This window comes from Pteropus alecto, unplaced genomic scaffold (assembly GCF_000325575.1).
Source record: "Pteropus alecto unplaced genomic scaffold, ASM32557v1 scaffold40, whole genome shotgun sequence".
NCBI lineage: Eukaryota > Metazoa > Chordata > Mammalia > Chiroptera > Pteropodidae > Pteropus > Pteropus alecto.
In genome coordinates this window covers 17,436,485-17,452,043 of record NW_006431919.1, presented here as the reverse complement: position 1 = coordinate 17,452,043, position 15,559 = coordinate 17,436,485, and the positions used below count along the sequence as shown (strand labels likewise).

The window sequence follows — 15,559 nt, the reverse complement described above, 5'->3', positions numbered from 1 at the left end:
CATTCCTGGTTTTGATAAGTTGAGTGCTGTGGGTGAAATGAAGACAGCCTGTTCAGGAAGAACTGATGCTGGACAAGCAACCCCACGCACTCTCTTCTGAACCACGTAATGCAGGGAACTACAGTCGAGACTCAGACCTGGGCCCTGGAGTGCATCTTGGGATCAGCGCCCAGGCCACATGCTCAGGCAACCCAGAGTCCCAAACTCTGCTCCCTGCCCTCCTCGTTCCCTGTTTGTAGAGAGTCCCGTGATTCCTTGATTGTGTCACTGCTCATAGATATCCCAAATCCTGTCGGCAGCCCGGCTAGGAGCATTGTGCAGAAATAAAGAGTTTCTAGAAGTCTCCATTCCTCCTCCTTTGTTCATTTACTCCACAAATGTCCATTGAGGGTCAGCACTAAGTGCTGAGTGAACAAGACAGAAATGGTGGTTCGTTCGATGTTTATTAAGCACCTACTGTGTACCTAACAGTATTCTAGGCCCTTAGGGAATGCAAAGGTGAACAAGGCAGAGGGAGTATTCTCACAGTCTGGTAGAAAAGATAGGGGTGACCCTTCACCCGGCTACCGTGCCCTGTTCTGATTTTGCACACCAAAAGTTCACAGCTCCTGGTTCTAACAAAGGACTTTTGTGTTGCTGCTGGATGCCAGAGGCTGGAGCACAGCGGCATGCTGGGAAAGACTTCACAAGCAGCTCTTGGTGGGCAGCCCTGCTCTGTAGCTTTTGCCAACTTCTGTGGTGCAGAGGCTGATTTCAAGCGCCTGACAAGATGCCACCCAGGAGAGCTGGGAGAAGATGCACAAAATCGCCTTAGTGTGAGCCGGCCCTCACATACCTCTCCACGACTGGGGGTATTTGGTACAGAGATGTGGGGTTTCCTGGATATTTCTGTTGCTTATGGAAACAATAGGAGGGAATATTTTGAATCCGGGGTTTCAGAAAATCAGGGCCCTGTCTGTGGCCACAAATGTCAGGCTACCCTCCCATCACATTCAGCCTGCTGCTCTAAAAGCATTGTCCCCTTCTCTTTAGAGCATATGGACTTAGATGTCCCTTTACATTACCCATGTCCTGCGCTATCTTTTCATTTGTTTACCAGATGTGTCTTAGTACTTAACCAGGGTCACCCAACTCCAGGGTCACCCAGCCACCCTGCATCCTGTGGAAATGGCCTCCCAGAAGCACCTCTACCCCACTGCCCCAGCCCTGGTCCAAAGCCACCATCATCTCTTGCCTCCCAGCTTGACCTCCATCTGGTTTCCTACTTGCTTTCTTGCCAGCCTTCAATCCATTCTCCATGTGGCAGCCAGAATTAGCTTCTTAAGGAGGCATCTCTTCACTCGTCATTCCCTTCTTAAAAGTTAACAGAACCCAGACGCCTTGCCTTGGCCCAGCAGGCCCTGCCTGCTCTGACCTCATTTTGGGCTTCGGTCTCCCTGGCCTCCTTCCAGGTCTTGGCAGGCCCCCAGCCCTTTCCCGTCTCACAGTCTGCCTATTCTGTTCTTTCTCCATTCTCTCCGTGACGCCTTGTCTCTCAGATCTCTGCTTTATGTCACCTCCTTAGGGAGGTCTCGCTGACCACCTCATTTAATGTAGCATCCTCTTTCCTGTTCATTCTTTGTCCAGCATCCTGGTTGTTTCCAGAAATGCATCTATCGAAAACGAACGCTTTTTCCCAGTACACTTACTGATCATATATACTCGTGTATGTGTCTGTCTCCCCAACCGAATCAGGTTTCTTGAGGCTGGAAGTCATATCTGTGTCATTCACTTTACTGCCCCCAGCACCTAATAGAGTGTCTGGAGAATCATTGGTGACTTCACGACTTAATGGATGAATACTTTTTGGTAGATGAATGATTGGTGGATGTGTGGACAGATGAATGGATGTTTGGTTGGATCGATGATGGATGGATGGATGAATAAGGGCTGATGAGTGAGTAGGTGGATAGATAGATGTGAATGAATGAACTTTCCCCACTAAGCCGTCAGCTTCTTCAGGGCAAGCGCCACATCTTAATCAACTCAGAACCTCCGGTCCCTAATACAGTGTTTACACAGGACAGGCACTGGGTAAATATGGGTGGTTGACTGAGCAAGTGAATGAAAGAATGAGGTGACCCTTGAGACAGTCCTGTAACAACTTCTTTCTCTGTTTGGAATGTCTTTCTGATCCACCCTCCTCCCCCAGCTCCTGCTTCTTCCCGCATGGGTGGTGGCCAGATGTGACATCTGATGGTGTTTTGTCTCTACAGGGAGTGACTTGACCGCGGTGGACCCCATGGTCCTGGAGCAGTATGTGGTGGTGGCAAACTACCAGAAGCAGGAGAGCTCAGAGATCAGCCTCAGTGTGGGGCAGATGGTGGACATCATCGAGAAGAACGAGTCAGGTGAGGACCGGGACCACGTCTCTCACTGAGCCCACAGGACAGGAAGCACTTGCCCACAGGACAGGAAGCACTTGCACATGTGGAAAAGGCAATAGCCAGTCCGGGCCAGTCGGTTTCTACAGATCCGGCTGATGGCCTCCTAGAATATCCCACCTGGTCACATCTCACCAGCATCCTGCCGGGTTAGATGTTACCAGTCTGTTCTGAGGTCCTCATTTCATGAGCATTCCTTCTGGGTTCAAAGCACCTGGAGACAGAGGGTCTAGCATCACACTGGAAATTCGCTCTGTTGATTTTCTTTGATTACCGCAGGAGTCTTCACGAAGGCTCCATCAGCTGTGGGCTCTGGTGTGGACTGGACACACTGCCTGTTTCTTCAGTGTACCTGCCCATTGCAGGGACCACTGGTCACATACACCGGCCAGGTCTGGGACAGAATTTGGTACAGTCGAGTCACATAACCTGGGTTTCTATCTGAACTCTCCATTTCGCAGGAGTCCAGGTTATTCCTTCTCTCTGACCATCAATTTTCTCATCTGCAAAATAGAGAAAACTTCTGCTCCATAGGGCTCTTATAAGAATCAAGTGACATAATATGTAGAGAGTGCCTGAACCTGTGCTGGGCACGCAGTAGGTGCTCAAAAACGTGGGTTTCCCTCCTTTTGCTTTCTTAGCCACAAAGCAGCCACTGGCACCATTGAAGGCAAAGTGTGGGGGGCAGGGGCTGAGTGGATCCTCTCCAGGAAAAAGTGACATAAACCCACTGGCTTTGTTGGGGCTAAAATGTGACATTGACTAACAATATTAGTGGACCAATCTCTGTGATGTCCCAATAGCTACTTCAAGTCCAGCAAATACGGGAAAGACTGTTCCCAGCAGCACATAAGTCCCGTTCCCATTTGTGAGCAGGTCAAGATTAGCCAACCAGAAGTCCGTAATCACTCAACATAAGAATTGCTATCCCTGCTTCACAGCTGAAGGAACCAAGACTCCAGGTGACTCGGTCACTCACCCAAGGTCTCCCAAAAGGTTGCTGAGCTGGAATTCCAAACCACTTCCAGCTGGCCCCGAGGCCATGTGACTTTCTAATTCCTGCGAATGAGTATGGCAGGTCATGGGCGTGGCTAGAGTGCTCTGTGGGGAGGAAAGAAAGGAGCACCCACCCCCTGGGCCCCCCGCCGGAGTGAGCACCCACCTCCTGGGCCCCCCGCCAGAGTGAGCACCCACCCCCTGGGCCCCCCCGCCGGAGTGAGGCAGGAAGATGCATCGCAGACAACTAGGAGCCAGAGTGGGCTGTCGGGACCAGCCTGGTAGTCCAGGGGCCAGCAGGGAAAAAAGGACGGGTGGTCAGAGCTTGGCCAAGAAACTGGCAGCGTTTATTTTTAATTATATATTTCTTATCCAAGTAATACATGGATACGTTTTTCTTAAAACATTAATGATAAATTTAAAATCAATTTTTTTCACTAACTTCGACCCTAGTCCCCTTACAAACCCCAGATAGCCCTTCTATCATGTTGGCATGAATGAATCCTTCTTGACAATGGTGCACACACGCACACGCGCGTGCACACACACACGTCTGCGTGCAGTACGGGCAGACCTCAGAGATCGTGCGGGTTTGGTTCTGTCTCCGCATGATAAAGCAAACACTGTAGTAAAGCAAGTCATGTGGATTTTTTGGTTTCCCAGTGCGTATAAAAGTTACGTTTACACACTACTATAGTCTGTTAAATGTGCAATAGTGTTATGTCTTTAAAAATGCACATATCTTAATGAAAAATGCTTTATTGCAAAAAGTGCTAAGCATCACCTGAGCCTTCAGGGAGATGTAATTTTTTTTTGCTGGTGGAGGGTCTTGCCTTCAATTTGCAAAAATCGCAGTACCTGCGAAGTACAGTGGATGGATGGGTGGGTGGCGAGGTGTGCGCGCACGCACGTGCATGTGCGTGTGTGTGTGTGTGTGTGTGTGATGGCCCCTTCCTCCGTCTTCAGAGCCAGCAGCGTTGCACCTCTGTGTGCTTCTCTGCCACGGCACATCTCCCACATCTCTCCTGCCTCCCTCTCCCATATGTAAGGAGCCCGGCAATGACATTGGCCCTCCCAGATAACCTAGGATTGTCTCCCTGTGTGAAGGTCAGCTGACCAGCAATCGTAATCCCGTCCGCAGCCTCCATTCCTCTTTGCCACATAACTTAACCGCATTTAGAGGACCTGGACCTCTTTGACGAGTCATTATTCTGCCCAGCACAGCTCTATGAGAGCCTTTTCTAAAGAAGGCTGGCCTGAGTCTGGGTGAGAGGCCTCTCAAGCAGTTACATCTGCTGCTGGATTGACCTTGACATGAATGGACGCAAAATCAGATAAGTTACTAGAGCAGTGGCTTCAGTATCAGACAGCCCTGGGTAGGCATCGCAGCTCTGCCATAAGCTGTATGAAGTTGGACACATCTGCCGCCTCGTGGAGCCTCAGTTTCCTCATCTGTGCAGGGGGGATGGTAAGGTAATATGAAGATGATACAAAACAAAGCAAGCGAAATGATTAGTGCCTCGCACACCTCAGTGAAAGTAGCTGCGTTCCTCACTCTCGCCATTCGAGGGGACCCTTCTCTCCCCTGTCCCGGCTCAGGAGTGGGTCCTCCTTAACTGCTCTTTAGCAGTTAGCAGCCAGTGACCACGGCTAGTTGTGTTTCACCAAGAAAATAGTGCCTCTCGAGCCTTACCCTGAGCCTTGACTCATGCCGTGGCCAAAAACGTTGTTATATTCCGATGCCCAGACCTCACGCCTGACCCAGCTGATACCAGTCTGCTCTCTCGTTTTCCCAGGATGGTGGTTCGTCAGCACCGCCGAAGAGCAAGGCTGGGTGCCCGCAACCTGCCTCGAAGGGCAGGATGGTGTGCAGGATGAGTTTTCTCTGCAGCCTGAGGAAGGTAGGCCACAACTCGAGCCTCGGGCTTTCTGGGGAGACCTATGCTAGCTGTCACCCATGTGGGGGCTTCTTCACCCGATTTCTTCCTTGGCCTCTGCCTCCAAGTCTCAGCTGCTTGCTGGCTTAGGCTCTGTAGCCCGTGGACACGAAGCCAGACCACGGAGTCAGGGCTGATGGGCAAGCCCGCCCACCCTTAGGGACTTTTGGGAGCCAATTCAGGTATGCCTGGCCGGAGCTGGGTTCGTGACACCTCCATGGGACCCCAGGAGGGCCCAGCCTGTTTGCTGTCAACGTGTCACTTTTCCTCCCTTGAATTATTCTGATGACCAAGAGGCTGGGGCTGCTTCCAGCTCATTTGCAAGACATCTGAAGCCATCTGTAAGGATCTCTGCTTTCCTTGTCAGTTTAATGTCCTGACTGGGCATCAGGATTAGGGCCGAACCCCCTTCACTCACCCACACACGCTTGCATTTCCCAGAGAACTTTACCTGCAGGTGTCCTAAAAGGTGGCTTCTGCCATGTCAGAAATCCAGAGGCTCAACTGACTCCCTTCCCCGGCAGAAGCATTTCTAAAAGTAGAATATGAGTTCATCTTAGCTAATAAACAGAAGAGTTTTGGAGTCAAACAGACCTGAATTTGAGTCTCAGCTGCACCCCTTACAGGCTGAGCGAACTTGGCCAGCAACTTAACCTCTCTGCAACTCAGCCCCTCCTCTAAAAATGAGAATGGTGATGTCTACGTCATGGGATTTTTTTCCCCCTTAATTAAATGAGATCCCACATTCAAAGCGCTTGGCAGAGAACCTAAAATTGTAACTCGGAACAATTGTTAACATACAGCTGTGCCTTGCCTAGAGTTGACTATTTGGGGCTTTTAGTTGACTGTTTTGAGAAAGCACAAAGCCACTTAAGTATATATCTGTCAGAAAAGAGGGTGAGGAGGAGGGGAATTCTTCTAGGGTCAAGGTTAACAAAATAATTGTATGTGGTTTTGTACTTAGTGGCCAACAGCCCTCAGAGTAGAGCATCTGTTGGTTCATGTCCGTAGGGCCAAGCAGGGCCTGGCTGAGCACGGGGATACTGCAGAGTGAACTCTGATAGGGAGCAGTGGTCTACTGCAGGGAAACCACAGCTCTCAGACAGTGACGACTACCACGGCTTGCCTCGGTAAGGGCGTAGTTATTATCCCCATTTTACAGATGAGAAAACAGGCTCAGAAAGGTAGAGACGCTTGCCCAGGGCCACACAGCTGGGAGATGGGAGAGAGACCACATTTGCCTAAGGAGTTGTACATTTTCCTTCCCCCTGCCACAAGGGCTTCTCATAGTGCCCCTCTGTAATCGTGCCAGGAATAGAATGATGTCTCCTGGAGGGCTCTTTACTGAAGTTCAAGGTTAATACTCAGGATCTCGGTCCCTCTGAGCCACCAGGGTTTGGCATAGGCGCAGAAAGAATGGCTCCTAGATGAGAACACGTGCTCAGTGCCCCTTGTGCCTGGAGACACAGAAAGTGCTTTCTTCTCACTTCTGCCTTCTGCCCTTCGCCTCCCCATGCTGCCTGTCCAGCCTCATGGAGGTACTGGTCTTTGCCCCGGCCCGTGGGCCGCCGCCGGACCTTGGGGGACTTGTATGCCATCAGCTGGCGTCAAGGTGTCTACCTCGGATTTTCCTTCCCTGTTCGGTGTTTGGAGCCGGGTCCCTGTGTCCGCATGTGCATCCATGCTCTGCACTGCCTGTGCTTGCTGCATGCGAGACACTGAGCCTGTCCGTGCCGTGCGTGTGGTGGCATGTCGCTTTGGGAGGAGGGAGCCTGGGCTCTGAAGTTTCCCGGTTTAAAAAACAAAGTCTGGGAGCCTCTGTAATGCTGACCCATTCCTTTTGTTAGGCACATTTGACTTACAAGGGAAAGAAACCCACTTTAAATCGGCTTCAGCGAAAAGAGAGGTGTATTGACTTCTATCACTAAAAAGTCAAGGTAGGGCTAGCTTCAGGCATGGCTGGATCCAGGGGCTTAAAAACATCGCCGGGACCTGAGACTCACTCTTGCCACCTCTCTGCTCTGTTCTCTACCTTGCCAGAAGCATTCTCTCATGGTAGCAGTAGTTCCAGGCACGCTTCAAGAACATCCTCCAAAAAAGTGTTTCTCCATTAACACAAACCCAGGATTCGTGCCAGCTGACCCACGAGAGTCATGTGCCATCTCCCAACCAATTACAGTGGCCAGATGGGGTGCCAGGCCAGGATCACACACTCTCCTCAGCCTACAAGGTCTTCCACCCTAAGCTTTGTGAGGGATCAGTGAGTGTCTCATGAAGCCCAGAGGCCTCTGGGAGCTGGAGAATCCCCCTGTGCCATCAGCTGAAGGGTGCCAGCTCCAGGAGCCCAGGGCCTGCAGGACTGACTGTTCTTAGTTCGGGATACAAACAGCGCCCCTTCTCAACCAACAGAACCTCTGTGTATTCACAAGGTTGAATTATCCCCTACCTCCTTCATAGCACCCACACCCCCACCCTGTCGCCTCTGTGAGCTTGGGGAACAGCTGGCTGCTGGACACAGGATATGTGCAACTTGAGTCAGCTCAGCCCCCACAGAGCAGATCAGTGGGCTAGATCGATCAATCAATAAATGCGCTGTGTGTTTTCCACCTCCCTCTGCACCAGCTGGGCAGGCCACAGAGAGCCTGTGGTGTTTTCCTAAAGAGAGAGAGTCAGCCCCAACACTGAGCATCCACACCAGCCCACAGCTGACTCGGTCACTCCCGGGGGCCAGGATGTAACCAAAACAGGAAAGCCCTCTGGGCTCCCCTGGGACACTCGTCTGCTCTCAGGCTGAGCAGTCACTGCTGGCCGTGTTGGGATGGGAGTTATTGTCCTGCTCCCAGGAGGGCCCTGCCTGAGTGTGACAATGAGCAACCCTCTCAGCTGAGCCCAGGCTGGACATAGCTGGAAGCAGTTCTCTAGGAGGTGGTGAGGCCATAAGGATTGTCCCCTGGCTTTGGGGGAGGGAGCAGAGACCAGAGAGAGGGAAAGGGAAGGCACCCCAGTGATATTAATGGAAATCGAAGCAGGAGATCATTTTGTGATATATATATATACACACACATATAAAATCATTATATTGCACACCTAAAAATAATGCAGTGTTCAATTATTTCTTGATAAAAATTAATTTGAAAAATAAATTTGAGCTTTAGGAATGCTTGGATCCAGGGCCTTGGAAATAATTAATGAAAAATAAAGATTAGTTACCAGCTAGGTAATGAAAACTTCTAGCTGTGTCCTTGGCAGCGATTTTTAACCTGACGCCATGTGCTGCCAAATCCAGCTCATCCCTGAACCCCCCACCAGCAAGAACTGCGGAGGAGCCCGGAGATTTTAACCTCCTCTCATGTGAGTGAGGTGGCTCCCACCTGGCCCCCAGGACTTGTTCATTTATTAAACAGGTACTTAGTATTCCCAGTACCGTTCCCAGTGCTGGAGACAGATGCAAATCCCTGCCTTCAGGGAGCTCATTCCAGAGAGACAAACCGGAAACACAATAAATAAGTGTAGGGTGCGTTCGGACAGAATTCCTGTCGTGGGGGCTAAGTAAACCTGGGTAAGGGGGATGAGGATGCTATGAGTCTGACTGTCGCAGAAGGCAAGGTCAAGGAAGGTGACCTTGAAGGCACAGATTGAAGGAAGATGAGGATGCATGCATGACGCTGAGGCGTGTCAGAGGGATGGGAACCTGCCCTTCGTCCTGTTGCTGCTTGTGTAGGGTTGGCGTCCAGGGCTAAGTGAGGGCCCGGAGGAGCACAGAAATTTCTGGAGGAGATCCTTCCCTCCGATCAGCCAGGGCATCTCATGGACCACACAGCCTCGGCCGTCAGCATCCTGGGGCTGTCAGCGTCCTTGAACTCTGTTTCCTCAATTTATTCCCACATCCCTTTGTCCCCGCAGAGGAGAAGTACACGGTCATCTACCCGTACACCGCTCGTGATCAGGATGAAATGAATTTGGAGAGAGGGGTCGTGGTGGAGGTCATCCAGAAGAACCTGGAAGGCTGGTGGAAGATCAGGTACCTGCCGTAGCTGGGCGGGTTTCAGGTCATGTGTGCTCCAGCTGCACAGAGCTCTGTAAGCCATTGCGGAAGGGGTGAGGTTTCAGCCCGAGCCCTGAAAGGCTGCTTCTCCTCTGTGCGGTTTGGCTTAGAGCCTTCTCTAAAAATCCATAATAAGCAAAATCTTCTCCAAACACAGCGAACCACAGATAGCAGTAACTGTTGAGCAAGACCGGCCTCCACCTCCAGATGTTTCTCGTAAGAAGTGAGCGGAGGCGGAGCAGCCCTGTGCGTGATTTCCCCATCCAGCCCTTCTCTGAGACCAGTTACGATGCGTAACCCCGCAGGGCCTGGACCTCATCCTAGAGCCAACCACTTACCCTCCTGTCTCAGGGTCCAGTAGTGAAGGCATTTCAGACACTGTCACAGCTCCTTCACCTGCGTGATGGAGTCTGAAACCCACAGGCAGGGAGGGTGGCCAACTCGTGCTGGTCTGCCCGAGACTTTCCCAGGTTTAGTAATGAAACTTCTGGGAACCCCCTCGCTCACCCCAGTAGACAGGCTGCGACTGTAGGAAATGAGGGCCAGGGAGGAAGTCTGGGGTCCCCGTGACCCGGTGTCTGCGCTATGGTGTGAGGCAGGATGTCAGGGCTACTCACATGGGGCTGAGCGTGTGATGCTTTATTCATTCACGCAACGCACACCAAGAATCTGTCCTGGGCCAGGTCCTGTTCCGGGAGCTGAGGGGGTCAACAGTGAGAAAGACACAGGTTCACACCAGCAGGCACTGAGGACAGACTCATACGCAATGACGGGCCAGGGCAGGGAACGGTGGGTCAGCGAGGTACACAGGGTGGGTTTGGAGCACAGAAGAGGGACTTCCGGGACCGGGGGGTCAGGAAGGCTTCCTGAGGAGGGGGACCTTCAGAACTAAGGTGCGAAGGGGTAACCATGCTGATACCTAACGTAGCTTGAGTAGGTACACTATCCTGCTGCATAAATTATCCCCAAACCCAGTGGCTCTGGAATTTGAAGGTGGCTTCATCGGCTCTGGGTCCTTCAGGAGATTGCAGTAGGGTGTCAGCGAGGGCTGCAGTTATCTGAGGGTCTGACTGTACCTAGAAAGTGACAGAACCAGGATTTGAACCTGTACCTTTCTCACCCCAGAGCCCACTCACCACTGCAGCGGCTGTGGCAGAGGCTGCCCGCCCTTGCCAGGCCCGTATGTCAGTCCATTTGTCCTTTTATTTTTTCATTCACTTCATGGGCACCGAGACCTTTGACACACAGAGGTGGCTCAGTCGCGGGCCCTGCCCCAGAGCTTGTATCCTGACTGCCACTGGCAGATGTCGTGTCGTAGGTCCTGGGATTGTGGCATGTGCGGGTGACAGCGGATACCGTGCAGTGAGGGCTTCATTCTCCGCAGCTCAGGAAAGGCTTGAGAGAGGAGATGGTATTAAGCAGAGCCGGGGAAGAGAAGCAGGAAGCAGAGGGGGAAGGGGCTTTCCAGGCAGAGGGTCCCCAAAAGCAGGCCCATCGAGGTTGGAAGATGGTGGCGGTGCGTTTGGGAGGCTGCAGGCCACGTGGGGTGGGCGGGACGTGGGGTTCCTGTGAGAGATGAGGCTGGGAGGCAGGCAGAGTCCAGGCTGGAAAAGCCTCGAATGCCAAGCTCTGAGCGCTTAGGGTTCGTCCGGAGGCAGCGAGCGGCATGCCTGCCTCTGGCCTTGGGCCCTTGTGACCCATCGTGTGATGCACAGCAGGATCGCAGCTTCTTCCCGTGCGCCTGGCAGAGCAGCCTGACCAGCATCCTGCCTCCTCCTCCCAGGTACCAGGGCAAAGAGGGCTGGGCCCCAGCCTCGTACCTGAAGAAGAGCAGCGGGGAGCCCGTACCCCCGAAGCCGGGCCCTGGCTCATCTGCCCACACAGGCGTCCTCGACCTGGATGGAGTCTCCCGGCAGCCGAACTTGGTGGGCAGGGAGAAGGAGCTGCTCAACAACCAGAGGGACGGCCGGTTCGAGGGCCGCCCAGCACCTGATGGTGACGTCAAGCAGAGTGAGTGATGCCCAGCTGAGCTCCCGGAGGCCAGGCCTACGTACTGTGCACCAGGCTCTGTGTTCAGTGCACCTCGCATACTGTCCCTCATCCTCACAGCAGCCCTGCTGTCCCCTCCCCCCGTCCCGTGGGTAAGAAAACAGAGGCTCAGAAGCCCTCGGGCACTTGTTCCAGATCATTCAGCCAGCAAGTGGCAGAACCTGAGTGCAGAGGCTGGCTGTCCTACTCCACACCACGTCATTCCCACCACCTCGTGATGGTCATGATAGCAACTGCTGCCCAAGCCCCTACTGTGTGCCAGGACTCTACGGTCGGTCTCATCGACTCCTCGTAACCACCTCTGGGGGACTTGTTACTTTCGTTTTACAGATTAGGAAGCAGAAAGATGAGGGGATTTGTCCAAGGCCACCCAGCTAGTGAACAGTGGGGCCAGGACTTGAACGCAGGCCCACCTGACTCCAGTGCCAGAGCTCTCTCTGCATGACCTCATTTCTGAGCCAGAGGAAGAAGTTGGTCCGATGTTGGGTGTATTTCAACAGCAGTTCTTTTACCCATCTTGCTTTTCAAAGCTTTCCCGTTATCTGTTTTATCATTTAATGTTACCAACACAGCTGAGAGTAGGGTTCATTGTTGTCTGCTGCATACCTGGGACTCCAGCCTCCAGCACGTGGTCCTGTCCTGCAGTTAGGGGCGGAAGAGATCTCTGCTGGGAAGGGACTTCCCGTTAGCCACAAGGTGAAGTCACTTGCTCCTGGCTGGGCTTATTCGGCTGTTTATAGTCCATGAACTTTCTGAGCGTCTCATTCTCTGCTTAGCTGCTCTGAGAAAGTACTGACAAGCTACAGCAGGCTTCTCTCCAGCCCCTAGTTTCTGTGATTCTAATTTGTCACGGCCAAGAGCACAGGAGGATTCTCATTAATTTAGAGGAGTGAATGAAAATTTGAAACCCCATGTATTTGTTAGGATAGGTTCAGATACTCAAGCAAAGACACTCCTGCCCACCCAACCACATACATACAACCAATAATAGTGGCTCAGATACTTTAGATGTTTCTTTCTTTCTCACAAAGCAGTTCAGATATGTGTCCAGGACTGCTATGGCAACTGCATGCAGTCAAGAGCCTTGCTACGCTGCCTCTGTCGTGTGTCACCCTCCTCCACCTAGTCTGGGATGGCTCACCACTAGTCCAGCCAATGAAAAGGAGGCAGCGAGAAGTGGAGGACCCGACTCAGAAGCTACACTCTTCCCAGTCTCTCACATCCCAGAATTTACTCACGTGGTAATACCTAATTGCAAGGGAGTCTGGGAGATGTAGTCTTTGTAGAGGCAGCTAAATGTCTGGCTAAAACTCTATTGCTATTTATTCTAATAGAAGACAGGGGAAATGGTTGTTTAAGAGATTAACATCTCCACACTCCAACTGCCAAACTACCCCTCTGTGTAGACCCGTGCTAAACCAGCTCTGGCAACAAACACATGAGGTGCCTTCCGCAATATTCTGCCTTTATCCAGGAGCCTTGGACCACTGCAAAGCCATCCTCCTCCTGAGACCCAAAGCGAGGGCACCCTGACTCCACCCCTGAAGTCACCAGCCCAACTTTGTTTGGTTCCGTTTATTTTGTTTCCTGCGGGTCTGTTCTAGAGCACAAAGCCAGGAGTGGTGACATTGACGGCATGCCAGGAGCCTCACACGTATTGTTTACTTTCATCTCCACCTCTGCCCCGGGAGGCAGGCAGTATCCCCTTTTTACAGATGAGGGCCTTGGGGCTCAAAGAGTCAAATAACTTGTCGCGACCCCCCTCCGCGTTATTCTGAAGCCCACCCTCGGACCCCAGCTGGAAAGCTTTCCTTCACTCCAGCTCACGGCCGCCCCGAGCCACGTCTGACCAGCCCCTTGCTATCAGGCGCTTCTCACAGGCGCTTCTCCACGTGCCTGTGTGGAGCACTTTGCCCAACCCCGTGCGGGAGAGAATGGCTCTCTCCTGGTGTCTCCCTCAGGAATTTTGTCTCCGGAATTCTGTGTGCACATGAAATGAGATCTCGTCTTTTTATAGGATCGCCCAAGATGAGGCAGAGACCCCCTCCTCGCCGGGATATGACCATAGTAAGTGGACCCTCGCTACTGGGGAGCCGGCCCTGACCTGAGACTGGCCCCTCACACGTACCTCGCCCCCTCCAAAGATGCTCCCTTCCTGTGCACACGGCGGCCTCGTGGAGCAGGCTGGATTAGTGCTAGTCCCGTTAACAGGTGGAAGGAAGGACTGAGGTCCAGGGAGGCGAAACAAGCTGCCCGCGACTTTGTGTCAGTGAAGCCTCGGGACGTGCCCTCTGCTTCCCGCGCCCCCTCCCCTTTGTCTTAGGTCAGTCTTCTCAAATGAGGGAACTTGAAACCAAAGCTGGGGTGAAGCACAAAGGCCGTTGGTGGTTCCATTCTGCTGTTTTATTTTCATACTCCATTTTTAATTCTTCAGGTACCTTTCTAACCAATGCATGGAAAAATGGGCCTTGTTTTCTTAATGTCCGCCATTTACTGAGCACCTGTTGGGCGCTATGCCTTGTGCTGGGCGCTTTCCCGCGTTAACTTACGGGATGCTCACAGCGACTCCACCAGGTAGACCTGTTCTGCAGGAGAGGAAACGGGGGCTCCAGAAGGGGATGCGATTTGCCCACAGCCGTACACAAAACCGGTATTTCCAACCCACATGAGTCTGACTTCCAAACTTACATTCTTTCCACAACCCTCGCTTTTACAACCAGAGAATATTGTCTTGCCTCATTTTCGTGGTGTAGACAAATGTCCTGTGTCTCTTCTCGTGGCTCTAAAGCTGAAGGGCCAATGACCCACCTAGGAGATGATGACAGGAGAGGTCCTTTTTGTTTTGTCCCATGGATCCACCAGTGCCCCCTTGAGGGTGATCGTATACCTCAGTCTCCCCACACACCCTTTTAGCGGCATAGGAATGGACTTCCGTTGGACTTAGCACCGTGTTTAATTGTTCCAGCCTCGAGGTCTCAACCTGCCCAAGCCTCCCATCCCACCCCAAGTGGAGGAAGAGTATTACACCATCGCCGAATTCCAGACGACCATCCCCGATGGCATCAGCTTCCAGGCGGGCCTGAAAGTCGAGGTGAGTGGGCCTGGTTCCCTCTGCCTACCTGTGATTCTTTTTTTTTTTTTTTTTTCCCCAACTTATTGCGATACTATTGGTTAATAACATTATATAAAGTTTTTGGCTTAACCGAGTATTCTTATGATAAATTCTGCATCCTCTGTTTTCCTCTTCTCCCTGGTTCATTTCAACACCGTGTTAGCCTTCAGAACTCATTAACCCTAGTGTTTTAGCAATGGAAGTGTTAGGAACGCCTTAATTTCTTGCGTGGCCTAAGTATCTTCAAAACATGTTTTAATGATGGTGGTGATATTGGCACCACTCTGTGTCAAGTACCTCACATACTTGGTAATTAACCTTCACAGAAGTCCCGAGAGGTCGGTATATTCAGCCCATTTTATAGATGTACCTGAGACAAAGAAAGTCAGGTAAATTGCCCGAGGTTACATGGCTAGTAAGTGGTGGAGCTGGGATTTGAACCCAGGTCTCTCTGGTCTTAAAGCTCAGGCTCTTTTCTCCCACCCCACCCCCCATTCCTGTGACTTTGCATTTGATTATTTTATTCATAATAGCTCTTGGCTTCTTTCTAGTCAATGAAAACTCCCATAAATTGTGACTAAGAACACAAATGTTTAGAGCCTCTGCTGTAGTGCTTTGCATAGACTGTAAGCTTAGCAGATCTCCATTGGTACATTTCATTCTGATTATTGTACACACTTAGAGTTGTTGAATTCACGGCTGTGCCGACGATGACTTGTAGGCCCAGAATAACCTTCGGTTGTTAGCCAGAGTTGCCAAGTGCTGGCAGGATGCTGGTCACCCTCGTGTGAAGACTTTACATTTATCAGTGCCCTTTCCTGGAGACAGTTGAGTGGGACCCAACTGTATGCCTGTCACATGCACCCTGCTCTCGGTGATCTCCACTATAATTTGCTGTTTTATGCATTAGCGTATGTGGCCGCCATGAAAACCTGCCCGTGGGTCTTACTGTTCTGGCCATTCTGGTTTTCGTGGTGTGGAATCACAAACATGTAGC

The 15,559-nt window shown here is 51.8% G+C and overlaps 1 protein-coding gene across 1 annotated transcript in view; it reads left to right on the top strand.

The window, feature by feature from the left end:
• Nucleotides 1–15,559, top strand: part of SH3PXD2B (SH3 and PX domains 2B) — a 76,955-nt gene that overhangs the window by 57,414 nt on the left and 3,982 nt on the right. Inside the window, exons 7-12 of the mRNA XM_025043093.1 lie at nt 2,256–2,390; nt 5,216–5,320; nt 9,260–9,377; nt 11,185–11,411; nt 13,468–13,517; nt 14,416–14,541. Of these exons, the coding sequence (XP_024898861.1) occupies nt 2,256–2,390; nt 5,216–5,320; nt 9,260–9,377; nt 11,185–11,411; nt 13,468–13,517; nt 14,416–14,541 (761 nt within the window). The remainder of the gene's footprint in view (nt 1–2,255; nt 2,391–5,215; nt 5,321–9,259; nt 9,378–11,184; nt 11,412–13,467; nt 13,518–14,415; nt 14,542–15,559) is intronic.